The 27,010-nt window shown below is 39.5% G+C and overlaps 1 protein-coding gene across 1 annotated transcript in view; it reads right to left on the reverse strand.

The window, feature by feature from the left end:
* The window catches only part of MYO10 (myosin X), a 207,501-nt gene that overhangs the window by 61,491 nt on the left and 119,000 nt on the right, over window positions 1-27,010 (reverse strand). The window contains exons 9-19 of the mRNA XM_069492016.1: window positions 26,751-26,854; window positions 19,340-19,469; window positions 17,873-17,991; window positions 16,828-16,974; window positions 16,548-16,648; window positions 16,373-16,439; window positions 15,746-15,838; window positions 15,265-15,333; window positions 14,916-14,998; window positions 12,400-12,508; window positions 10,021-10,101 (exon numbers count right to left, since the gene is read on the reverse strand). Coding sequence (XP_069348117.1) covers window positions 10,021-10,101; window positions 12,400-12,508; window positions 14,916-14,998; window positions 15,265-15,333; window positions 15,746-15,838; window positions 16,373-16,439; window positions 16,548-16,648; window positions 16,828-16,974; window positions 17,873-17,991; window positions 19,340-19,469; window positions 26,751-26,854 — 1,103 coding nt within the window. The remainder of the gene's footprint in view (window positions 1-10,020; window positions 10,102-12,399; window positions 12,509-14,915; window positions 14,999-15,264; window positions 15,334-15,745; window positions 15,839-16,372; window positions 16,440-16,547; window positions 16,649-16,827; window positions 16,975-17,872; window positions 17,992-19,339; window positions 19,470-26,750; window positions 26,855-27,010) is intronic.

Here is a 27,010-nt window from a genome sequence, read left to right on the forward strand (position 1 = left end):
GGCTGCAGGGATGGGGACACCATTTTAGCAGTCGGCACCGCCCAGGAGGGAGGGGCTGGGGTCCCTCTAATTGCATCATCCTCCCATCCGCATCCTTTAGCATGCTGTGGCATCCTCAGAAAGAGGAAAATATCTCTGCACTCTGTCACCCAAGCTCTCTTGCAAATAGCAACGGGGTTCCGGAGCTGGGGATCCACATATTTAAACTAAACAGGAGTGAGGAATGAGAAAACCCAGTTTAACGTTGTCAAGGAGGTAGGAATACACGGTAGGTGACCATGAAATGACTTGCGCTTCACCTTTCTCTTAGGAGGGTAGTAAGTGTATGTCAGATTAATTACTTTTAAAAATTGATGGCAAAAACAAAACATTCAGGCATTTGGTTTGCACTTAGTACCAGAAATCTTTATCTGTTTAATGAAAGCGGATTTAGCCACATAGCAGCCAGCCACATGACTATTCCTTTCTTTCAAATGTAACTCAATTTAATATGAAAGGCGGCCTTCACAATGAGAACAGCTCCTCCCTTGCAGGACACATTTAGCAACTGAATAGACGTCCCTGAACACTCGTCCTGTGTTCTGCTGGAGGCAGAGATTAACATTTCAGTCACTATTTTGTTCTTTTTGGGGGGATCTCTACTTTGGGGAATAAGAGAATCCCAACAAAATGCGCCTCATCAGGTTTTTCCAGGCGATTATAAAATTCTGACATGTGCGTGCATGTGTGAAGCAAGCACATAACATTCAACAGATGACCGTTCAGCTCCCGTAACGTCTCACACTTCCATATTTGCATACAAACCGGTTTACAATGTAACTTTAAAAAGAGATTATTCTTGTGCAGATTTCCTTCAAAATTTCTACAAAGCGCAAGGCAGGGAAAAGCTCTATGATTGAAATGTATAAGCTTTTAAAGAAAAATACCTTGAGATAACAAGTTCAAACAAAAGAAACCACCACTAATTTCCTTTTTCGACCTACTATTAAAAATGATTTTTCCTATAAAAAGTGAATTCCACCTAAAAATACATTGCATTATCAATGCCTTAACGGACCGGTGGATTAAGTTCTTCATTATTACAAAGGATTAATAGTTCAAATTTGTACATACAATCAAAATCAGCACTTACCCATCTGTTTAGAAACTAAACACTTCTGGTTCTTAGAGAATCGGCAAAGTCTTTTCCTCTCATGTTTGACCTCTGCAGAATTTTACTCCACCACCATCGTGGCAAGGTACGTGAAACTTTCAAGTAGAACAAACAAAATAAAAACCCCTACCTTGGGTTTCGTCTCCCCCCTTCAGTTTTTGTCCACTGTAAATGGCTGCATCTTTAGCAGTCCGGGCTGCGAGCATCTAAGCTGACAGACACAAAAACGGGCTTTCTTCAGCTCGCTGGTGTTCCCAGCCTTTTATGTGGTGTCTTGGGCTGTGTTTGCTTAATTCATTCCTGATTCTACTCAAAGGAAGTCCAGTCTGGCAAGGCTGGCGAGATAGTAATTGCTGAAGATATTTTTGACTGTAGGAGCAAATTAAGCATCTTACACACACCAACAAATGTGTAAATACATTGGAGGGCCCTAAGATTCTTGATTTTAAAAGATAATCTACTTTTTTTTTTTTTTTTAAGAAAATGTTCCAGGACAAAATCAAGCAGTTTAGTCTTGATCTCGGAAAATACACCCCCAGAACAACACTCCGCCCTCGAGCTGAGCTTCATTGATGGCTATTTACCCTGATCTTTACAGAGCTGCTGAATAGTTGCCATGCCAACTCGGTAAACAGGATGGAAGTGACCACTGAGGGGTTTACTGGGATTGTTTTGTTTAGGCAGAAGAATGGTTGCTTTAATGCTTCCCTTACTAAAATTTCCTCCAAAGGTAAAGCTGTCTTTTTATACGTTCTGTAGGAGTTATTTTCAACAGTCAAAGATGACGCTGGCCATGGGTGCTCCAGTTGCAGGAGATGGTCAAACCAACTGAGAACTGAAGAATGACTGAGGTTCCTGAATGCCAAGTGGGCACGTTCCAGTAAGTTTGCAGAGGAAATGGAACCATCCCAAGAGTGTAAGACTCACTGAATGTAGGAAGGAGTCAAAGAAGCTGACAATCTGGATGATTCTAAAAGTTCTAGCTCCCAGTTGATGCTCTTGCCCTCCTTGGTCTTCCATTAATCTCTTCTACAGCATTCACATTTTATTGCGTGCAATAGAAACTTCACTCTCAGCACTTCACCCTTTGGCCAATCAGAAACTACCCCCTTTCTTACAAAATACAACTCCAAATGAATGTTCCTCGCATTATGAACAGATTATGAACATTTGGCACTTCGACACATCAGGACAATATGTCTTTGTCAAAACCCAAAGAACCGTGTAACACAGACAGTGGACCCCTAATGTTAACTCTGGACTTTAGAAATGATGTAGCAATACTGGTTTATCATTGCTGCAACAAATGTACCACATTAATGCAAGATGTTATTAAAAGGGGAAATCATGTGTTGTGTTTGGGGGTGTAATGCGGGAACTCTCTGTATTAACACATGCTCAAGTTTGCTGTCAAATTTTTAACGTTCTAAAAATTAAAGTCTTAATTTTTAAAGATTGAAATAAAAACGTTTATCTCATAATGATGTCAAAAACTAAAGGAAATTAAAAAAAATTTAAAAGGCTATGTATGGCAGTCTGTCAGAGGTATATGATTTAAAACTAAACTCAAAAGAGAAAAGGTTTGACAATAGTCTTAGATTTTCTTGTGATTCAGCTTAAATTTGAGGTTAAACTTATGAAGATGAAGTAAGCTGTAAAAATGTTGAGTGTGTTATCCACCCTAAATGTACAATGTCTGTATGCATTATTGCATATAGTAACATACAGCTGTTTCACGTCCACATGATCTCATCTAATACATATAACCATCCTCCTATGTCAGCACTGTCAATACAAGCCATTAGAGACAAGGAAATAATCCCCCGGCCACACAAGGCCGTACGCCTTTGATCTATTTCATCCCATGATTTATGGGCTCCTGCACCCGGGCAGCTTTGCAATCCTCTTCCCACGCCAACAGGACTATGGTGTATATCACAGTGTGCTGGACCCAGAGCACCCCTGACTCCCTGTGCCTTGGCAGGGTTGGTGTGAGGCCTCCTGTGCCCTTGGTGCAGAACATGCATGACCGAGCCACCCAGGCTCTGCAGGTAACCTAGCGGGCTCTCGGAGGGAGAGCAGGGAGCAGCTGGGGCTGGGGGCAGGTAGGGTAGCGGTCAACGTGGCTGTGGGAAAATAGTCACCAAGGAAGAAACAAAAAAAATAAACAACATGAAAACAAACACATTCAGTAAAAAGGCAAGCAGAGCTCTACAAACCCCAATGGCCCAGAAGAGCCTTGAGAACATATTGCATAATGTGCTGTTTGAATGAAAATTCTGAGATGAAATTATGCTCTGGAGGCTGTTTATTGGAGCAGGAAAATGTATTCTTATTAAGAGCTTTAAAATATTTGACACACTCATGTGAATGAATATCTGACATTTTCACTTTAATCTCAAATGGCCAGTAAAAACCAGTGAATGGAAGATGCAGAAAAGCAGATTTCATTCAGTGCAAATAAGATCTTTCCCATAAATAGTAAGGGCTCTAAAAAAGAAGGAAAGAAAGCAACAGGCTGCCATTAGGTGCAAAGGAAAGGGTAAATTCTCTGTCTCTAAGGGTTACTTAGGAAGAGGGAGAATGATCCCATTGCGGGACATTTAAAAGACAGAATAGACCATATTTCATGAATTGTTAATGCAAATATGTCCCCATGTGGACATGCCTGAAATCCGATGCGTCTCAGACTCGCTGTCATCCAAGCAGCCACCACGCTGTAACCCAGTACCGGGATGTGAGTGAATTTCATCATAGCTTTTCATGCTATCTTTGCAAATTATGGACACTACTGGCACCACCCACACCAAGTCCAGCTGTCCTATAAGTGTAGCCAAAATACTACACTACAGATCCATCAGTGAAACAGAACTGTTATCTTATCTGCAGAAAGGCCTGGAAACAGAGTGGCAAGGTGTATATTTGTGGTGGACTAAGGACTCCATTTCACACTTTCTGTAAAGCAACAGGCAAGAGTGATAAGAAAGCCTAATAGGGGGAGCCTTTGCTTCCACACCAACAGGTCAACGACGGTGCATTTTGTATGCAGGGAATTTTAAAGTCAATGAAATACGCAATAGATAATGTTTGCACTGAGTAAATGATCTATAATTCCAGAATGTTCAAGCAAAATGTTAAAAATCCAACGTTTAATGTTTCAGTTTAAACCCCTGTCAAGTGGCAGATCTCACACCCAGACTTCCTCGCCCAGTCATGGCAGACAGCGAAGGCCTTCGGGGGAGCAACCCATTTAGAGATGGGTATATTGGTGTATGGAGCACCAGTCCCCACATGAAGAGGTGTTTGTGAATGAGCCCCTGGTGCTGCGTTTGGCTTTTCCAAAAGGGCCCTGACCCCTATCAGGGCCGTGTCTGAGAAGAGGTCAGCTGAGGGAGGTAGACAGGGCAAAGTTACATATCAGCATAAAAAGGTTTATACAGGTTAAGGATATCGCGCCAGTACTAACCTGTTGGTATATCCCTAGGGTAACTCCCAACTACACAAATCAAAGACGATCAAAAGAGAAAAACATGCCCAAAGCAAAATAAATTAAATAAACTAAAATGGAACCTGTGGCAATAAGAATTAAAGATAGGGCACAAGTCTTCATCTTTAGCAAAGTTGAGCACTCACGCCCCATGAGCATCTCTGCAGTGTATTAACACCTTTAGGAGCAATTCAATTCAACACCTACTGAGCACTACGGCAGCCTGGCCACTGAGCTACGCAGCAGGCACCAAGGAAAAGACAGGCTCTGCAGAGCTGTGCTCGGCCAGCACTTCTGTGTGTATCTAAGGGATATCTTATTCACCAATAGGATTAGGGCAGAGAGACCTAATCCTAGTAAGAAATGTGAAGGGTTGCCGAAAAGAAAGTCTACTAAGGCTACTGAGAAATAAGATGCATAAAAGGAGATAACAGCACATGGATTACACAAATATAAATCCCTAGGATTAAATGTGCTAGATTCGTTAAATTCATTCATCAGATTTTTATGCCTGTGAAAACAAAAGGCTCCTGTCACATTACAGAAACACTATAACGTCTCACTGCATTATAACGTCTCACTGATGCGTGTGCTCAGGAGTTGTCTGGATATTATTGAATGAGGAACTGAGCCTCACGTAGAACGTAGAACGCAGCTCCATGAAAGAGAGGGATACAGGTCTCTTTAAGCGAAAGGTGCTGACATCCTCTGAAGTCCCTGAAAGAAGGCCTCTCTGTGAGACAGTTTACTCGTCCTCCTGTCTTGAAGCACAGCGACAGAGGACAGATGGGGCTTCAAGATCACAGCCGACAAAGCCCCCTGCGGTCTGGCTAACTACACATCTCCAGCTTCCTCCTCTCACTTGATATTCCACTTTCCAGCGAATGCGGCTGAAGTGCAACCACAGACCTTCTGGTTTCCCTCCTCTGGGGCCTGGTTTGCAGCTCTCCTCAGCGTAGACATCCTGCCCTCCTCCCTCAGATCAGCGGTCCCCCAACCTTTTTGGCACCAGGGTCCATTGGTTTCATGGAAGACAATTTTTCCCGGGATGGGGCGGGGCCGCTGGGGGCGGGGTGCAGTGAGCAATGGGGACCGGCTATAAACACAGACCAAGCTTCCCTTCCTTGCCCACTGCTCACCTCCTGCTATGCGGCCCAGTTCCCAACAGGCCACAGACCAATACACCTCCGCAGCCCAGGGTTTGGGGACCACAGCCTTAGATAAACCGTACTCCAAGAGGCCACTTGTGCTAGAAGCCTTCTTCCATCAGCCCCTAGTTGAGGGGAAATTTAGGTGACCTAAGCCCTTGAGTTTTTAGAGAAGACTGAATCTTTGAGGGTCTTGTTAAGTCAAGCTAAATATATATACATATATATGTATATATATGTGTGTGTATTTTGAGACAGGGTCTCACTCTGCTGCACAGGCTACAGTGTAACAGCACAATCATAGCTCACTACAGCCTCAAACTCTGGGCTCAAGTGATCCTCCCTCCTCAGCCTCCCAAGTAACTGGGACTAAGGCTCACACTACCACACCTGGCTAATTATTTATTTATTTATTTATTTATTCTTTTTAGAGACAGGGTCTCACTATGTTGTTCAGGGTGGTCTCCAACTCCTTATCTCAAGCATCCCTCCTGCCTTGACCTCCCAAAGTGCTGGGATACAGGCGTGAGCCACCTCACCTGGCCCTCAAAAATTTAAAGATGCTACTGCTGGAACCCAGGATGTTTCCCTCCTAGAACCCGAGTCCTTGTCACAGCAAAACCAAAGACAGAACAGGGAGGAAAGCCAAGAGACAGCCCTGGCTGGCCCTGCGGGAAGCAGGCTCTGGGCTCACAACCGTTCTCACACCTAGGAAGTTTCCCTGATATTTATCAGTCAGTTCCCTTCTTTAATTCTGTCCTGAGCCTCCTCAGGGCTTTTCTGAGGAATGTTAATGAGAGACTTTTCTAACTAGAACTTATTTGCTAAAATACCAGGCAGGGACGCCCTTGGGGATGGGGGGAGATTCTGAGGCAGGCTGTCTATCACACCGAAATCTGCGGTTGGTTGGGGCACTTCTGTCCAGCTACTGCTACTGCCCAAGCAAATCACAATGGAAAAAAGCTAAAAGGCCTCCTCACCAGCTAAAAACCACCTAATGGAGAAGTCTGCCCCTTGTGAACCCCGAGAATTCTGAGCTCAGTGGAGGATTCCATTCAAGGCCAAGGCCTGGCTGCAGACGAGCGCCTCTCACACCGCGTGCTTTTCTATCTGCTTCATAACCGGCGCCCCGGGGACTCGCCACTGAGGCTGGTGATGTGCCTTTTATCAATACACAAGATTTGTAAAAGGCTGTTTATAAAAAAACAAAAAAGCCCACATGTGGTGATGGCTGACTCTGTGTGTGTTCCCGTACTCCAGGTATAGACTCTCTCTTCGGACCTGCTTTTCCAAAACAAAACAGACAACCCAAATAACAACCAAAAAAAAAAAAAAAATTAACAAATAACCCAAATGACAAAAACCCACATAGGATTTCTAAATTCTTTAGGCCCAGGCCCAGATGCCCATTCTGGGGTTAAAATAATTGCCGAGGAGGGTGGCAGCCTGTCCTACGAGCTGCGGGGGGTGCGTGCTCCCACTCACTGGGCCAGCGTGGGGGTCTCAGACATGCTCCAAAAAGCACAAAAGCATCTACAGGTACTTCAGTTGTTTTCATGCCACAGTTATCTAGGTAAACGGATTTTACAGCTACTGTTCTTATCTTTTTGGTCACTGAATCTAAAAAAAACCAAAAAACCAAAAACCTCTAGAATTTTCCAAAACCCATGATCCTTATCCTGAATAATGCACAAAATAGCAACTTACACACAGATTTCAATACGACCCCCCTCCGAGCCCTCCTGATGAACTGTCTGGAAAGGAAAATGAGGTGAAGAGAGGCTGCCCCATTCCTCTATGCCGGAATACACATTCCCCATCTCTGGGGAGAAAGAAGGCAAGATTTTTCCCTAGGGAATTTCTAGAAGAATCTATCATTGGACTGAAGAAAATTATAACAAACTCTGAATGAGGGTTGTTTATCTACAATTCACAGCACATCATCAGTAATCCGATATTTTCAATGGAACCAAATGAATGCTAATTGATTCAGAACAGTCTTCCCATATGCTCATTAGCATCTTGACACTTAAAATCACACCTACATCTTAGGCCCCAGACAAGTCTGCTCTTGTGCCGTGCCTTTACTTTCTGAGTGCCTTTAAAACGGCACCAAGACCTTTCTTCCAAGTCTTCAACTGTCCATCTCTTGGTGTGTCATTAATTAGCGCCTGCAGTAATCAGGGGATGTAGAGGGGCCGGCACAAATGGCAGCATGAGGCTGAACTGGATCGTTTTTAAAATGCAAAAACCAAAGCAATTAGGTACAATCAGATCTCAGCATGGCAAGCAAACCTCAAAAAGAGGTAATGTCTTCAATATTCTGGCTGCTGCAGTGTTTTCAAGCAGGCTTCACTTCAAAAGCTGTTACACTATGAAGGAAGAACTACCTCTCTGCCGTCCAGGAAAGAAAACAAAACACTGGGGGGGGAGGGGGACTGAGGTTTTCACACTGAAATTTCTCATAGCCCTGTCAAGGTGGGAATCTAAGATGCCCATGATTGTAAAACTGCACAATGACGTCTCATACCACGAAGAAAGGGGAAAAAAAGCTTCCAGTTGAACTATGGCTTACCAGAAACTGTAAGGCGCCTCCCAGTACCCGAGACTTTAAATTGAAAAAAATAACCTGTGCATTTGAAGGATCTGAAGGATGAAACATGGCATTATCACCCCTACTATAAAAATGGTAACAGCGCTAGAGAAGCACAGCTCCCGGGAGTCTACGCCACAAGCCCATTTATATTGCCTGGTAAATACTGCCCATTGGGATTTCTAAAGCACAGCAAGTGGAATAGAAACCGGTTTATGTGGCATATTGCTATGTACAGAAAGAGATCTCCTAATTATTAGTTTCCTACATCGTGTCAAAAAAAAAAAAAAAGCTATGTATTGTTTATGTTGCCATTTTTTGTGATAACCTTAAGCATTTTAACAGAAATTTGGAAAATGGAATGATGAGGTACTTTTAAAAATACCAGAATGGTGCACATTAAGTCAAGTCAGCACAGATAGTCTACGGAAGACCCGTCTTGTCCACTTCATGCCATACAAATGCCAAATTCTCCCCCTCACACCTCACAGTAAGTAACAAACTGAACAGGTCACTCTTTCGTAAAGAGATGCCCAGTTTTGCCTCTCTGGAAGACAGAGAATTCATCGTTGTGGTTCTTGTGAGTACACATCTTTAAACTGTAAATGAGGAATTCACGTACTACCAAGTCAAAGGCAATTAGTAAACAATATAAAAAATAAGATCTGGCATCAGCGAAGTTGCCAGGCTATAACCTGAGTCTCATGGGAACAGCTGAGATCAGATTTCTCATCTTAATCCTCAGGAGGACAGCATCTAGCTCTTCGACATGAGGAGTTCTGGAAATTACTATTTTGTGGGGCTTTTCTCTCATAGGAAGGGTTCCCAAGAGGCTAATGTTTGCCAAATCAAAATAATTTAAATTTGTTAACACTTTAAGGCAAGTTACCCTTCAGCAACTGCATATATTATATTTTGTTTATGTAGCTTCTCCTTTTTAAACTCACATTGTTTCTAATCAGGTTATGACATTAAAAAGCTAAAATCAAAGAGCCTAGACATTAAAACTACCACAACTGTCTTCTAATTAGTTACAATGAACTATCAAGTACTTAAAATTTAGCACTACTACTTAGATTAAAGCCTTTTCATCATGTTTAACAATAAATCTAAAAAAGAAAACTTCTCTGATTTGAGGGGAAAGGAGGTACATGGGCAACGTATGTAACCTGCAATTCTGTATCCTCCATAACAATAAGATGAAATAAATAAAAAAAAAAAAAAAAAAAGAAAGACCAAAGGGGGGGAAAAATGTATATATAAAAAAGAAAACTTAAAAAACCCCACAAAACACATCAAATATTTCTTCTGAAAAGGTATATTTCCCTCTGAAACTTGTTCTAAGAATTTTAAAACATATGCTTAACACAAAAATAAAGTGAAGGCATCACAATGTTTCCTTTTAAAGTAGATTTCCCTATGGATTAATGACATTATTCAAAAGCAGACTAAAAGTCTAAAGGGACAAAGGGAATTTTTTTCATTTTTTCATTTAATGTCAGGTTATAATAATGTCATATCCATTTCCAGCCATCTACAATGAAAGGACTTTGGAGAAACCAAATCTGTGAGTAACCACTCCCCAGGAGGCTGTGTCCTTAAAGACCAGTTCTCAGCTGAGGACTGTCATAAATCTTACCTTCTGCATGTTTGGCTTGATACAGCGAACAAAGAAAGGATTAGAGGAGCTTAGTGTTGCCATTAAGGAATGCAGTGAGTCCTATTAGAAAGGAAAAAGTATATGTTGATTTAGACTCTTACTATGTCATTCTTTAAATTTCTTAGCACCCTTGGCACTTATCAGAAACAAGAATAAAAAACAAAACAATATAAATCATAAGAATAGTAACTTAAAGTTTTTCATTTTACATTAGCATTCTAACATAAAACAAAACAAAAGATATTATAATTCCTTATAACTGAAATTATTCCACAATATACAAAACTCATTTATCACTTCCTTTGAAATAGTACCATAAAAAAAAAACATTCTGTTAACAAACAAAAACAACCCTAAGATATTTCAATGTTTAGTACAGAAAAGCTGAGAAGTAGCCACTCTTTCACTGCAATTATTCCTCCTAATTCATTATTTCTATCAAAATGGCAGCCTATGCCAGCACTTCATTGGTTTCTGAGCTGCAGTCTCTCACTTTTACCTGTAAATCACCAGGCCCACAGATTCCAGATCAATCTATAATACTACTTTCTTTTCTTTTTCAAGTTCTTTTTTATTATGGAGAATTTTCAACATTTACCAAAGCAAACAGAAGTGTATGAGTCCTTGTCACCAGCTGTGGGCTCACGGCTAATCTCATTTCATCTGATCCCTGTCCCCACGTACACTACACCCACCTCTTGTGGAAAAGCAAATCCCAGATATCGTATTATTTCACCCATCAATATTTCAGTATTATCATTAAAGACAACACTTTAAAACTTGTAACCACAATATCATCACACCTGCAAAGATTTAACATTAATTTCTCAAACTAATATTAAAATGTGCAATGGTCTCACATTTCATATTAAAGTGCTCATCTGTTTCAAATTTCCTAATTTTTAAATGGTTTGTTCTTTTGCATCAGAATGCAAATACAGTTCATGAATTGGAGTTGGTTGATATATCTTTTAGTCTTGTTTAATCCATTGGTTTTCCCTCCATCTCTGTCTCTTTTTTCTTCTTAAAATTTTGTTGCTGAAGAAAACTGGATTGTCTACAACACTACATTGATTAGTCACTTCTCCGGCTCAGAAAGCTTTCGGATTTCTCAAAGGACAAAACGTCCTGGCATTCACAGCCCTTCCTGTTCTGCTACCGACTTAAATTCGCACACGGTGACCTGTCTCGCTGGTGTTCTGTTGTCTCCTAACAGCCCTTTGAGGACTCGCACCCCTGTCTCGACTCTCCTCCTGTCCTTGTCTCTGCCTGGAAGGCCTGTCCACCCTTTGGCCCTCACCCTCAGTCCAGTTTAAATCTCAACCGTTCACAAAACCCTTCAGGACAACTCCAGGTAAAACTGACCTTCTAGGAAAAAAAAAAAACAAAAAAAAACTGAACACCTCCACAGGAAGATTAAGAGCCTAGGTTTTAGAATTTGACACACCTAGGTTCATTTCAAACCCTAGCTTCAGTCCTCTGTGGGACCTGTCTGTAAACCTCAGTTTCCTCATAGAGTTATGTGGGGAGTGTACAACACAATGCCTATTAAGTGATCGGCCCAGTGACTGGCACACAAGAAATACTAATAAATGGTGGCCACCAGCAGGATATCCCAGCTGGGTCAAGTCGCCCTTCATACTGCCTCACCCAGCACCGCCAGCCACGGTGGTGAGACCCGGCTCATCTCCCCACACTGTAAGACAGGCCCCGTGCACCACCCGGGAAAAACCAGTGAAAGACGGCCTCGCAGAGGGCAGATTTAATAAGTGTCTGCAGATGGACGTGCCTCCATTTCCCCTTCCTACTGGGATTTTTCACTTGAAGATAAAACAGACAAGTTAGGGAAATGGACTTCATATGCTTTACCTCTAAACTACATAAAACGTTTACGTACTTAAAATGCAAATAAGAAAGTTGCTTATTTTCCCTGAATTCTGAACATCTGGACAAGACAAGTGTCATTAATCTATTTAATTAAATGTTTGGTCAATATTCCCAGGTATGACACTGTAAATACACCTGGGAAAAATGCAACCATCCATACACGGTTAGAAATACACCCTCTGAGCTTCTAAATACAAGTCAGAGTGCTCTCAACTGGCCTTAAGAAGATTGTTATTTTGAAAGCTTAGATTAAGTAACTATTTCTTATTTTTTAAAAAAGGGTCTACATGTTTCCCTCTGACTCGGCAGAAAAAGTTTATTTTATATCTAAAGCACTGTCTGGTTTAAAAGCACGATATAAAACAAAATTAAATAAATATTCTCATAGACCTCACATATACCCATCTCCTCTTTTCAATTTGTAACTTCATAGTAACGATGGCCTCCTCAAAGCCGGCAGTGGAGACTAACCTTGAACTGGGAGCTGACCGTGGGCCGCCGATGTTTGCTTCCACATTTCAAGGTGTCCTGGTTGTTGCGGCTTGAAACGTGTTCAAAAAGGTCATAGATGAAGTCGAATCTGTGTGAGGCCAAGGCAGGAGGATAATGAGGTGTACACACCCATAATTAGGTGCCAGGTTACTGTAATTAGGGTGCATTTTCCCACTGATAATTGAAAGTAACACACTGAGGCCTGGAAGAACTTAGATAGCTTCCAAAGATTTCCAACCAACCATTGCCAAAGAGCTTCAGGCACCAAAAACACGTGCCAGTATCAGAGACCAGAGTTTTGCAGAGAAGGAGACTGGCATGACAGTGACCCAGGCTGGCATCCCACTTAGGAGTGCTGTGCCTCCTAGAATGCCACCTAAGCCTCTGTAGCCTCAGTTTCCTCGCCTGCAGAAGTCAGATTTCTGTTTTGTTCATCTCACAGCGTTGCGAAGATCCAAGCAGCTAACCCATAGAAAGGTGTTTCTGAGCAATACTTTAACTCTGGGGTAGGGAAGACGAGGGTTCAAATCCTGCCTCGACTACTTCCTAGCTGTGTTGCTGGGGCAAAGCACTTCATCCCTCTGCAGGCCTCAGTTTTTTCATCGGGAAAATAGGGATAATTTTCCAATTTATCCCTCAATGCTAGGGTGAGAATGAAATGAGAAAATGCATACAAAAGGCTGAGAGCATGGTGCCTGATACATAGCAAGCAAATAAAATAAAAGTAAAAAGCTTCCCAACAACTTTTTCTCTTTCTTGCCTGGAAGACGTTATGGGCTATAAAGCTGTCACCAGGAAAAGCAGGGAGGACTTGCGGGCATCCGCAAACAGCCCAAGCTCCTGGGTTTGCAGAGGGAAACCTGGGCTGGAACAGAAAGATCTATAAGCCAATCGCAAAACCATTTATCACCGGGACAGGAGCAACTGGCGAGACTCCCTCTTGCTGGTCTCCAGGCCCGAGATCTTTTCACTACGACAGACTGCTTCTGTTGAAAATCAATACGGGGCTTTTATTCAAAATGTATCACTTGAAGTCTAACAACTATGAAACTGCATTGACAGACGGCATGCTGTGGACGTCCACCATTTTTACAGGCCTGAAAACTCACCTAAAAATAGAATAGCTGATAATGTTGTAAATACTGAGTCTACATACAGAAGAGTTTAAATAAATTTAAAGATCAAATGCTTCAAATTCTGAGTTTCTAAGCTAATATTTTAGACAGGCTCTCTTTGCCCCAGTTCATAGCTAGCTAAGTGACAGGGTGGCCATCTGGTATTTACAATTCTGAAAGAATTACAGCTTTCAGCTGGGCTTTGTAGCTCACACCTGTAATCCTAGCACTCTGGGAGGCTGAGGCCGGAGGATTACTTGAGGCCAGGAGTGCTAGACCAGCAAGAGTGAGACCCTGTTTCTACAAAAAATAGAAAAAATTAGCCAGACATGATGGTGAGTGCCAGTAGTTAGAGCTACTCTAGAGGATGAGGCAGGAGGATTGAGCCCAGGAGTTTGAAGTTGCAGTGAGCTATGATGACACCATTGCACTGTGGCCCCAGGTGACAGAGGGAGATCCTGTCTCCTAAAACAAAAACAAAAAACAAACAAACAAAAAAAAAAAACCACACACACACACACACACACACACACAAAAAAAAAATCCAAAAAGCTCCCCAAAACAAACAAAAAAATAATTACAGCTTTGTAACAGTTCTCCCACTTTCCCTCCCTGGATATTAAAAATTCGTTTCTGTCATAGATTCCCATTGGATCTGATGCAAATATTGACAGCTTCAAGGGAAGGGTTTTCTCCAAACCCTTTCTCCCTCCAAAGCCTCCTAAAAATAGAACACCTTCCTGGTTTAATACATACAAATAGCTAAACTAATCATTAAAAGTTTCTGAATGTTTTCCTTAACTATTGATTTAATGGTGTGATTTTACAATTCATGAATGAATAAATGAATGTGTAATAAATCTGTAATTTTAGCTGAATTTAAGACTTATTTATTTTCCTTGACATCTCTTATACTAACTAGAGACACATGGGTCCTATAACACCAAGGCTAAAATCAATTTAACATATACCTCTAAGCTTTTTATAAAGAAAATAGGTTATACTGGTTAAGATCTTAGGGGCTTGAGCCAAGCAGACCAGATCAAAACTGGGCTCTATAGCTCTCTGGTCACCAGTTGAGGGGTCTTGGGCAAGTCACATAATTGCTCCAAGCCTCAGTTTCCTCATCTGTGTAATAGGATTAATAACAGCATCTTCCTCATGGGTTTGCTATTTATTTCAGTACTTCATTAGATGGCAGTCAGCACTACTATTATTATTTTATATCTTTTGAGTGATTTTATTGATGAAATATTGCTTGCAGAAGATGACATCAAGTTTCTCACATAATAGTAATATGCTCTATGTTTCTGAATTAAAAGCATTTGCACAAACATTAATTTGTTGGCCAATGACTTCTTGGCGAGGAGGCTGACATACCGGCTTTCTCTTAGCAAGTTGAGCAGGTCATCTCGAAATGTATCCCTGTTCTTTTCCAAGATACCTCGGACATCATACTGCACCTAGTTTTAAAAAATAAGAGAGAGGTGAGAATTGATCGAAAGAATAGTTTCAGGTTATAAGCAATTCCTTTCAGAGCTAGGCCCATGAAAATAAATCATTTTAGTAATTTTTTTAAGAGATTAGTCTCTAAGGCTCAAGGGGTTTTCCCACCTCAGCTTCCTGAGTAGCTGAGCATGTTAATAGATTTATGATCAGCTTTTGAAACTACTATTTTCTCCAAATATCAAACGGGCAAATACGAATAACCATCGTAACAAGAAGTTACCTCTCCAGCGTAGTGTTTCACTCCAAAATTGTTGATTGCAACTCTGGGTTTCACATAAAAGTGGTTATTCTAATTAAAGAGAAAAAAAGCCTTATTTCATTCACTGATTTCCTTTGACTTCCGAAGAAAATTAAATACAACGGACAGTGAAAACAATTTCAAAACCTGCCATGTGTCAGAATTTTAGGATATAGCATATGGTACACTTTATCAAAACCATGGAACTCTTGACTGTGTCATTACAATACATTAAAAATTTAAGCTCTCTGCTCATACAATAAACTTGGGCATATTCCGACAAGTAGCCCCAAATCGAACCCTTTATTTCAGTTTAGCTCTAGTAACAGAACAGCTTTGGTTTGAGAAAAAAATTAAATGTGGGAGGCACAGTTCCGCCAACAGCACTGACACATCTTGTATGTAATCTCAACCCACAGATTTGCTATTCAGACAGGATAAGAATTGGCAGGTTTGGACATACAGCATGTTGACTGTGTAGCTTCTCCAATAAGGTGCTGTCTGTGGCTTGAGGAAAGTGGCTTTCTTCATTGATAAGGGCCAGGAGGCCAAGTTTCTAGAAGAGGGAAGAAAAGACTGAGTGAATTAAAAGGTGAATGTATGCCTCTCAAACTATTTTAGAGCTCCTTCTTCACTCTCTATCAAATGACTAGTTAAAAGAAAAGGTATAGTAATTTCTTGGAATAAAAAATTCAAAATGATACACTATAAAGAAATCCAATTCATTTAAATGCTATATAAATCGATTTTAAAAGCTGAACCCATTGCAATTTTGTGGATAAGACTTTTACAACTGGCAAATCTACTATTGGTACTGCCATGGTTTTGCTGCTGACTTAAAATCTAAGGGAAGCCAATTCACACCCTGGTGAGTCTAGGATACTGAGTTCAATGGGACAATAGGCTTGAAGTAGCCAAGTAGTTAAATTCAACCTTGCACATTTACATTTATGTTTCCAAATGGCCCATTGTGTTCTAAACATTCACATCTTTGATGTACGTGTTCGCACAAGTTATTTTGTTCCCATAAATATGAATCAGTCCAGCTGGACACCCTTGGGACTGTACCCATTCTTTAAAAATACATTACCTTCTCAATCAAGTCTAGGCATTCTCCATTGTCAATCCAGTCAATATCTTCCCACACTAATCCTTCCCTGTAGAAAGATTTAAAAGGGCCAAGTTAAGTTCAAATAGCACTTAAAAATTATGAGACTTAGTTGTTGATTTTTTAAAAAAATTGAAACGGAATCCTGAGTGCTTACCGGCTGTACTCTAGTTGTTCTAAAGAAAAAATATGCTTATTGAAGTATTCCTGAAGTTTTTCATTTGCATAGTTTATATTGAACTGTTCAAAGTGATTAACCTAAAGGGGGAAAACAGTCAATAGAAATCTTTAGTGACCTCACAATTACATATAAAAGTGGAGAAAAGACCAAAAAAAATATTCGGCAGAGAAAAATATCAGTGTTTGCAAGAGATTAGTTTAACAGCAACTCATAAATGGACGGAACAGAATTCACGTGTGCCACTCGTGGAACCTACCTCAAAGTTCTCGAATCCAAAGATGTCGAGGATGCCGATAGACTTGAAATCATCTTTGCCTTTGATGCGGCTGTTGATCTTCTTGATCACCCACTCGAAGCAGCGTGCGTACAGTGCCATGGCCAGGGAGTCTCTGCTATCTACTGCCTGTGGGACAGGAACGTGCAGGCCCAGGTGACCACGGGCATCCCAGGCCGGCGGGTCTATCCCTGCCCTACTTGGGAGACACACACGAAACTGGGCCCCGGATGTGAAGTAAATCAATATGGATATATAAAGAAAGGACAAACTGGAGCTCACTTACTTATGCTGAGAGTCACCACGAATTCCTTTAAATACTGGGCTTCCAAATTCAACTTTCTACATTGAGTTATAGGAAAGAATCTGACTCTATATATACAGGTATAAATGTCTTCAGGTTTAAAACAATAATTAAGAACTGAGTTTTTTTTATTGTCATCTTTTCAGTTCTATTTTGTACACATAAAGGTTTTGCTCATGAGAAGGTTAGCATTTTTACTTATCCAATTAAGAAACACACAGGAGGGCTCACACACAGAAGTTGGCTCAAGGCAGTAGCAGAGGCAAAAATAAATACAACATACTGTTGCATTGTTTCCATTCATTATAATAATGACAATTATTGTAGCTACTGTTTATTTAGTGTTTAGTCCACATCAGACATTAAATACCTAGCATATATTTACTTTTATCCTTACAAGAATCCTATGAATTAGGTATGATAATTTTCCTAGTTTTACAGAGAAAGAAACTGAGGCACAGTGAATAAATAGACAGTAGTAAGTGTAAGGATCAAGAGTCAAACTCAGGCAATCTGTGTTAGACCCACCTTCTTACACACCAGGCTACACTGTCTCTCAGACCATAATTCAATAGTGTTGTCTGTTCCCAATACTTCTATATTTTGATCATGAACCAAAGTCATTCCAACAATTCACTGTAGTTACTTTCTCAGATCCAAGCCATGGATCTGAAAACCCAGGGGTATCTTTTAAGACAAGCTGTGATGGCAAAGGGTGTGCACCTGCTGAACGTTGAGAGGCGTGAGGATCTCTTCTCCCCTGAGGAACATGGATCTCTGGGTCAGAGCATCTGTGAGCTGCGCTGGGTCCAGCCCAAGTAACTCTGCAGACCTGCCCAAAGCTGAAAGTGAAGAATAACCAAAGGTGAACCCACAGTCCCCAGGAGGCTAACCACACACAGCGACTCCTACAAGCAGAGAACATTCCTGAATCCCTCAGGCAGAATTCACGGGACCCACATTATATTGCTAAGTTATTCACTCCTGCCATGAACTCTAGTTAGTAGCATAGAACCTGGTGCTTGGACAAAGTGTGATCTGGTAAGCCTGTGGGGTCTCCGAGACCCTGTCAGCGGTTTGCAACTGTTTTCATTAATAACAATAAGATGTTATTTGCTTTTTCACTCTCATTTTCTCACCAGCATACAGCAGAGTTTTTCAAAGGCTACACAACATGAGGTATCTCAATAGATTACAAGCAGATATGAGAACGCAGCTGTCTTTGACAACCTCAGACATTAAAGAAATTTGCAAAAAGATAAGAAAATATAACTATTCTCACTGACTTTTTCTGTTTTGGAAAGTAGTCTTTTAAATAAAAACGTAATATTTATTTTAGTATGCAGTGGGTTTATTATTGCTATTTTTAAATGATTAATGAATGTTTTTTAAATATCTCAGTTTTAACTTCCAATGCAGTAAATATCAACAGATATGGCCCACATAAACAAAAGTTCATTGGGGACCCTATGACTTGTGAGAAGATTAAGAGGTACTGAGTGGGACCAAACGTTTGAGAACTACTGACCTACAGTCCTGGGTTCCTCTAGAACCATTTTGAACTTGAACTGATCTAATTCCCAGCTGCCATGACCTCATCTATGACTTCCATCAAAAAAGTTTTAAAAATAAATACATAAATTACAACTGGAAAATGACAAGTGACATGGCTAGATGTGTATTAACACATTTTATCTTGACATCAAATCTTAGAGGCACGGTACAGGTGAGAAGTCACTAGTGTTGAGCGGATAAGTAACACAGGAAACAGCTTGTGGCCAGGCTGGGCAATGAACCCAACATTCTGGCTTCCAAAGCTGACCATCTTAACCATTATTCTATGCGCCAGCACTCAATAACTACCATAAACTATGGCAAAGCATTATGCTGCCTGATGCACATTTCTTCCTACATCAAATCCTCGTTGCTCATATTTCCACTTATTTGGCCCATGTTCCTTCTTTTCCTAGTAAGAACGAGAATATCGCCCCTATCCCAATTCAGTAGTAACTTTTCACATGCTGTGACCCTTTACTAACTGACACTTTACATCAGATACAGTTAAAGTTCTATAGATCTCTATTCCAGGGGTCGGAACACTTCTTCTGTAGAAGGCCAATCATTGAGGTTTAAATTTTCTAGGAGAAAAAAAGCCAAGGAAGGGAGGGAGGCAGGCAGGCGGCATCTTACCTGTTTTGAAGGAAACCTGTGCCCCTCCAGCAGTGATGAACTCTATGTTCCCGAGGTGCAGTATGCCAGCAAGCAGCCTCAGAACCTCCCGAACCTCTTCCTTGCTGAACTGCATTACTTCCATTGCCGTCTAGAGGATAAATATATTAAATTGTATGTTGTTTTTTTCACAATGAAGAAAATAAAGAATGCTCATGACCATAAAATTATTGGGTGCTGTTCTAAAGGCAAGGAAATAAGAAATAGAGGCGTAACCACTCGCTTTTAAAATGATAAAGACTTTACACAGGTACACATGAGAAAAGAGAGATAAAGAGCTGTAGGGTGCTCAGAGGTAACCCAATCAATGAAATAAATATACATATCTGCCCTATGCACAAGCCTATTTATGCTGTAAAGCAATTACCTCAGGGAGTCACCGTAATAGCAGTGATAAAGAAATATTTTTTTCTATAGCTATCAAAGCATATGGAACATTTATCGTTTTCTTTACACATAAAAATTCAGAGGCAGGATTTGAGAAGGGGCAAGGGGTAGCATTTCATGAGACTCCTCCAAGGGTAAACTTTGGGGTCTTATCTTAGTGGTTAAATGTCTTGTCATAGGGTCCCTTAGGGAACCCAACAGGGGGAACAGAATTCTGTCAGGAACTCCATGGAGGGGAGAGCCTTTTGCTCTTCTATAATAGGCACTGATAGAAAATCTGAATAGATCTGGCTCTGTCTTCCCCTTGACATTCATCACAGCTCTCTTTCAAATTTCTCCAAAGGATTTTTAAGGTCTTATCTTAGCCTCAGGATACTGAGTGGAAGTTAACATAATGTTGTTTGGGGAAAAATAAAAACAGACACTTAGGGGACTTTGTCACCAACAAGAACAACTTCAGCCAGGTGTTTTCTGAATCATATCTCACATTTGCTGATTTTCTATTGTGATGGAGGACACATTCTCGTGAGGAAAAAAGCTACTAAAAAGAAAAAGAAAACCACCCACACACAACAGAGGGCAGAACTGTTGGCGATGATGAAAACGACCCACAAAGAGCACTCGCACCCATACAATGACCACAGGAAGCCGGGAAGAAGGAAACCATGCCCCACTTTGAAGCAATAGAAACTGCAAAAGGAAACAACTGCAGGTTTTAAAATGTAAAAAGTTTAATTTCTTTACAAGGAAAAAGCAATACTGCCAAAAAAAAAAAAAAAGGCAAACAGTGGAGAGAGAAACAAGTAAAAGCTCCACGAGAAGATGCATGAGCACGGAAAATAAAACAGGCACTTCTCATAGGCAGAAACGCAAATCCACAGTAAATGCATTTCCTTCCTTGAAATCAAACATTTGTAAATTAAAGTCAATCTGAGATCACTTCTATTAAATTAGCAAAGAACTTCTGAATGATAACCTTAACGATGGGTGGGAAAGGGACATTTATACACTGGTCAGTACTATAAGTATAATCTTTTTGGAAAACAATGTAATTATGTGACAGTATTGTGCTAGGTCACATATGTACAAGTTATAATTTTAATATCTGAAAAAACAAAACAACCAATGTTCAGAGAGATTAAATAATTTTCCTAAGGGTTGCCCAACTGATTCAAGGCCTAGGAAGCTATTATCCACCTAAATCTATTACTTTCCAAGGACATAAAAGATAAATCTATGTAATCTCCAATCATTTCAATGCTGGAAATTTGTTCCAAGGAAAATCTCAATAGCACAAAACAAAAGCTTTATAAAATATTCTCTACAGGGTTACCCTAATAACACTTTCAAAGAAAAAAACAATTCTAACTATCCTACCATTAGACAACAAATATAGCAAATAAACATAAGAATATTTTATAGTTTTCAAAGGAAATTTTGAACATTACATAGAAATACAATTATATCTATTATAGTTTTATATAAAAAGTAAAAAATTATATTTTGTATCATAATTATTTTAAAAATTCAGACTAGGAAGAAAATTTACAAAATTGAGAATGGTTGTAATAGTTACTGTGAGGGTTAACTGTGAGTTCATGGTATTGGTAGGCTCATGAACAGTATGTTCTATCACATCTTTTAATGTTGTTGGCAGTAATTTTACAACAAAAAGTGAGAAGATTAATGGGTGAATGGATAAACAAACGGCTGTCTATTCAATGGAATATCAAAAAAAGGAAAGAAGACTGGTATCTGTGATGTGGATTACCGGAAGAAGCTAGACACAAGAGAATACATACTGTATTATTTCACTTACATGAAACTCTAGAGAAGACAAATCTATACTAGAGGGACTTAGGTCAGTGGTATCCTCGGGTGGCTGGGATGGGTGGCTGGGATTGCCTAAGAAGGGGCACAGAGGAACTTTTGGGGTATAGAATTGTCTTTTATCTTGATCATAGTTGGGGGTATACAGGTGTGTAAATTCAAAATTCATCGAAATGTGTACTTTAAATGGGAACATTTTATTACATGTGCTTTATATCTCAATAAAGTCAATTATAAAAAATTAAAAGACCATGAATTACATAATTAAAGATGGGAAGACTATCATTTCATGGGTACAAACAGAAATGGATACAAAGAATAAGAACTATTTGTCAAGGGCTTACGAATTAAGAAAAAAAGCCTATGGGAAAATCATTATTCAAATTTAAAGGTATTTATCAGTGACTTACTCTAAAAAGCTAAAAGTAAAGAAATACGGCTAAGAAATACTGAATAATTTGTTATTCTCAAGACTTTTAAAAGTGTTTAAGACCATGTCTGACATCAGCAAAATAATTACAAAGTAACTATGTTGTGTATAAGTTACTATTTTCCCTTTCTATAATTAACGTTTTCCTTATATATATAAGACATATTCAAAGATAGTTTATAAAAATTTTCTAAGCCAATTATACAATGATCACAGAAATGAAAATCTTGACTAAGTGACTGACCTGGACTTTATCTAATACTAAAAGGAAATAGATTTTAAAAAATAAGTTTCCATAAGTGGAAAATTTCTAACTCCAATAAAAAGCACTGACACATAATCCATAAAAAAAATATTCTTAGTTAAGTTCTTAAAATACATACAAAGCTTGTGTAGGGAGATGAGAAAGCAAATGAACAGAATCCATGTGATTACTATATTAATATATTTGTGATTGGTTTGCTTTTAAGTCTAACGCCAAGTGATTGGTTAATTAGTTAGGAGCAGTGGTGATAAGTGGTGATTGCATTAATTGTCCCAGGGGGTAATTTAATGTCTGCAACCAATTATCACCAGCACAGGCGTGTGAGCTAAAACCGCCAGCCAGCCCAGCGAGAGCCTCCATTTATTGTTTCTTACTGTCCTATTTACAATCTTTGTAGTAAGCAATCTCCACCCCTTTGGCAAGAGTAGCCACTTTAAGGCTTACTATAATTATTTTATCATCTGAACTACATGGCTCAAGGCTGAAAAAACCCTGGGAAATAATTCTCAGTATGGTTCAGAAGTGCTAAGCAGCAATTTAGTTATAAAACTGACACAAAGTCATAAAAAATATTCGCAATGAACGTCTTTATTAAGCACATAAAAAAAAAGATGCTTGTGAATATGTGTGTGCATGTGTGTGGGGGGAGGTTTGATAAATATGTGATATAATCCCAACCATCATGCATGAAGGGAGCTCGGCTGGTCACACCAGAAACAGAGAGAAGAGTCACTGCCACAAAGGCAAAGGGACCTCAGATGGATCTTGAACAAATGGTATGACTGAAAGAAAGGGTGGAAGGGGAGGCTATTTTGGGTCCAGTGAATTACAAATAAATAATCTGATAATAATTTACTATGTTATGTTATGTTTTAATACGTAATATTATGTTATTCTAAAAATACCGTAAGGTTTTGTAACATAAAATTTGCTTATGCTTCCAAGTTTTTCAAGACTAAAAGAGACTGATATTTCCAAGTTTGGCAAAGTTGAAGTACAAAGTCAGTCCTTTAAATCTTAATAAAATCTAACTCATGATGAATAAATTTACACATACACACACACATGGCCATGCACCATTCAAAACCCATGGATACACTCAGTAAGGTCTATGGAGTCAGACAATCCCAGCCCTGGTCCACACCAGGCTTGTTGTAAACATTCAGTATTTGTGGAGTAAGAGAATGAATAGATGATCGCTCAGCATAGACTCCTGTTACCTCATACACATTTCATCAGCCAGCATCCTGGTGGTCAAATGCAGGCAATAAAACAAATTAGTTGTCCTCCTGACCGAATAACTTATGGTGCAATTTGGAAGGCTTATGAAAAATGACTATAAAATTTAGCGTAGGTTCACTGCCTCTGCCCCAGGAAAAACCAGCTCTCTCCCAAAGCTGCTCAGAATATTTCCCAGGTACTTCTATATATTAATGAACTATAAAAATGATCCCTGAAAGTATAGTCTTTACTTTATATCAATGTTAATAGTTGCCAATGATGAATTTTAAAAAACATTACACATAAAGCAAATTCTCAATGAAATAATCAAAATTCTTAAAAGGTCCTATTGCCAGAGTATGTTGACCTCAAAACTGATAAAAAAAAAATAATGATTTTTTTAGTGGCTAAAAATGAACACCGAAAGTGACATTTTCATATATAATTCATACAAATAATTTATCTCCACTAAAGTTTTAACACATTCTGCAAACAAACTATCTTTGAGCCCTAGTAGAATGTGGTCTCTTTCCTTTGATTCCACCACATCTGGGAAAAGGAGCTTTATGAAATTAAAGTATGAAGACATAAATTTAAATGGTATTTAATATTAGAAGAAAATATTGAGACAAACTGCATAAAACACAACAGTGTGATCTGGTCTGATCCTTTCCATTTCTCCAGCAGAATGTGGGGATTGTATCTGACTTGTTCATGTGGTCTCCCTGGTGCCTGACACAGTGCCTGGCACACAGCAAGTGTTCAAATATGGTGAGTGTATTAACATCAGCCTCAGCCAGAAGAGGTTAGTGTTGTTTGTGAGCTGTATCGGTGTCACTCTTGGCTGCACGATGCTACATAAGGTGGACCAGCTGGTATTGATAATGACACTTGTGATTGTATTCCTGTATTATACAAATTATGATGTAAGAAATGTAATCATATAGTAATCACATAACCATCGAAGTTGATATATCATTGTAAAAATATTATAACATGGAGAGGATAAGGAATAAAATAAAATCTCAGAATTCTGCCACATGAGATAACATGTTTGCTATATTTTTGTTCCAGTCTTTTTTTCTGCACATATAGTTGCAATATAGACATGATATAAAGTGCTTATTTTTTTAAATTAAAGGATTATATAGTGCTGTCTTCTGCCCTTCTCACTTCTTACATAATAAGCAAAGTTTTCCATATTATTAAATATGTTTTAATAATATGTTAAATACGTTTTAATAATACGTGTTGTACTTGCTGCAATGGATTTCATTTTATGAGGATAACAAATTATTTCAACTATTCCCCACTTCTTGATTCTCCTAGGTTTGGGGGGAGAGAATCATACTGTATATAGAAAGGAATATTTTTTCCTCCTTCTTTACCAAAAGTTGCACAGTTATTTTTGTTTGTTTGTTTCTTTCTTTTTTGTTGCATTGCTCAGAACTTCTAGTACAAGGTTAAATAATAATAGCAAAAATGTCATACTCATGACCCTAATAAATATCAGCTAAGTTTTTACTGATACTTCTGGGGAGCCAACACTAAAAAGTAATTGCAAATTAAATGTTTAAGGATCTATAAACATATTCTATAAATAGAATACACTAGAGTAAGTTTGTTAGGTACATTCATTATGTCAATTTCATGTATAAATCTCTCTACTTTTCTATATAATTGATATATCCTTTTGTCATAAGATCAAATTTGAAGTGCCAAAACCTATTATTTCAATTTAACAATAAAAGCTAGCAATCACTGAAACTAAGCCAAACTCCAAAAGTTTACTTGTAGCTAACAAAAAGGGCAGTTCTGAATTGGCGGATGGTGCCCCAAGAGGAAAAGAGAGTAACACCACGGAGTGTGTGGTTCCTCAAGGCCCTCCCAGGACAGGCATCCCTCACTGCCAAGTGCACCCTAGTGGCCAGAGAGCGAGCTCACGGCTATGGGACCTGCAGTGAGACGATGCCTTGGATAGTTAGTCTTGTCTGAATCCTTTGAACACAAATCATTGTTGTTCAGCTTCAAGAAAGAAACAAGAAAAATGAAATCAGGGAAAAAATCCTGAGACAAGTCTTGCTTTGCCCTGATCATCAAAACTAAGAATGAGTACTTATTCTAACACGTGATTCTTTGCAGCAGAGACAATGATAAATGAACTGTGAAGGTAGAAGGTTTGAGCAGTGAGAGAGTCTAGGGGGCAGATAATTCAAAATACTTGGAAGAGCTCTTCATAAAAAATCCAATTTACAGGGCCAAATCCCACGCCTCTTCAGGTGTACACCAAAAGGCGCTGTCTGTAAGAGGCTTTTTGTTAACAGGTTCGAGAGAAGAGAGACGGTGGGATCTGGCGTTAGACTGTGTAACTGGCACTGGGTGAGGGGAGGCCGCTCACCAACTTCTCTGAGTCTTAGAATGAAGACAACCACACTTCCTACCCTCACAGGGTTGGCAAGCGCGATCAGAGAGAAAAGTCCACGTAAAGTTCAGAATAGTAAGTACTCGATAAATGTTAGCCGCATTTATAATGATTATGACTATAACGATGATGAATCAGCCCTGGCTGCACTGTGTCCTGCTCTCCTAGTAAGGACTCTGGCAAAGGAATTAGCACCACAAGGATGAGATCTCCTGGCTAAACTCAATCAGGCGGGGCTGTTAATGTTCACGACCAGGCTTCTTAAAGGCAGACACCTTATAACAAAGCCCTCGTGACATATTCCAGAACTGCAAGAGACCGCGGCATGCCGTGATTCAGAGTCTTAAGATGACCACTGCTTACATGGTCAGAAATGGCTGTCACAACGAGGCCATGAGATCTGGATGAAACCCTAGCCGTCACCTGGTCCAACGGCTAGCAGATTTGTTTTTAGCTGTGGAATCCATTTTTCAAAAGAAATCTAACTTGTAAGCTCAAAAATGGAAGATCTGCTTGCTCCGGTGTGAAGCCTGTGATATTTTTGTTTTTTGGGGCGGAGGGTATACATTCTGAACACATTGTTCCAAGTGAACTTCCCATCTGCCCTGAATGACACAGACATTCACTCGTCTTCTAAAGAAAGAGGATTCCTCAAATTCCCTTCCAGCCTGGAAGAAATTCTTTATCATGACTTGGAACAAGGAGGAAATACCTATTCTTACACATTGGTCCAAATGTAATTAATTCTTTTTTTTTTTAAACAGAAAGTAAATGAAATCAGTCATCCTTAATAGGGAAAAATTAAAAAGTAACTTACAATAACATCCCTAAAGGATTCCTGGTCACTGATTGTCTTGTCTTCTATACACCCAGATTGATTCAAGTAGTGGTAGTTCTCTGGCACAGATAAATAAAATTCTTCTACAGAAGGAAAGAAAAATGTAACATCACAGTTGGCAAAGATAAGATAAAATACAAAAGAGTTTTCACTCTATCATATAAAAAAACAAAGTATATACATAATTCTATACCCCTAACAGCCCACTATTGAGATAGTAAAGTTCTCTCTTAATTACT

Source organism: Eulemur rufifrons, chromosome 17 (assembly GCF_041146395.1).
Source record: "Eulemur rufifrons isolate Redbay chromosome 17, OSU_ERuf_1, whole genome shotgun sequence".
NCBI lineage: Eukaryota > Metazoa > Chordata > Mammalia > Primates > Lemuridae > Eulemur > Eulemur rufifrons.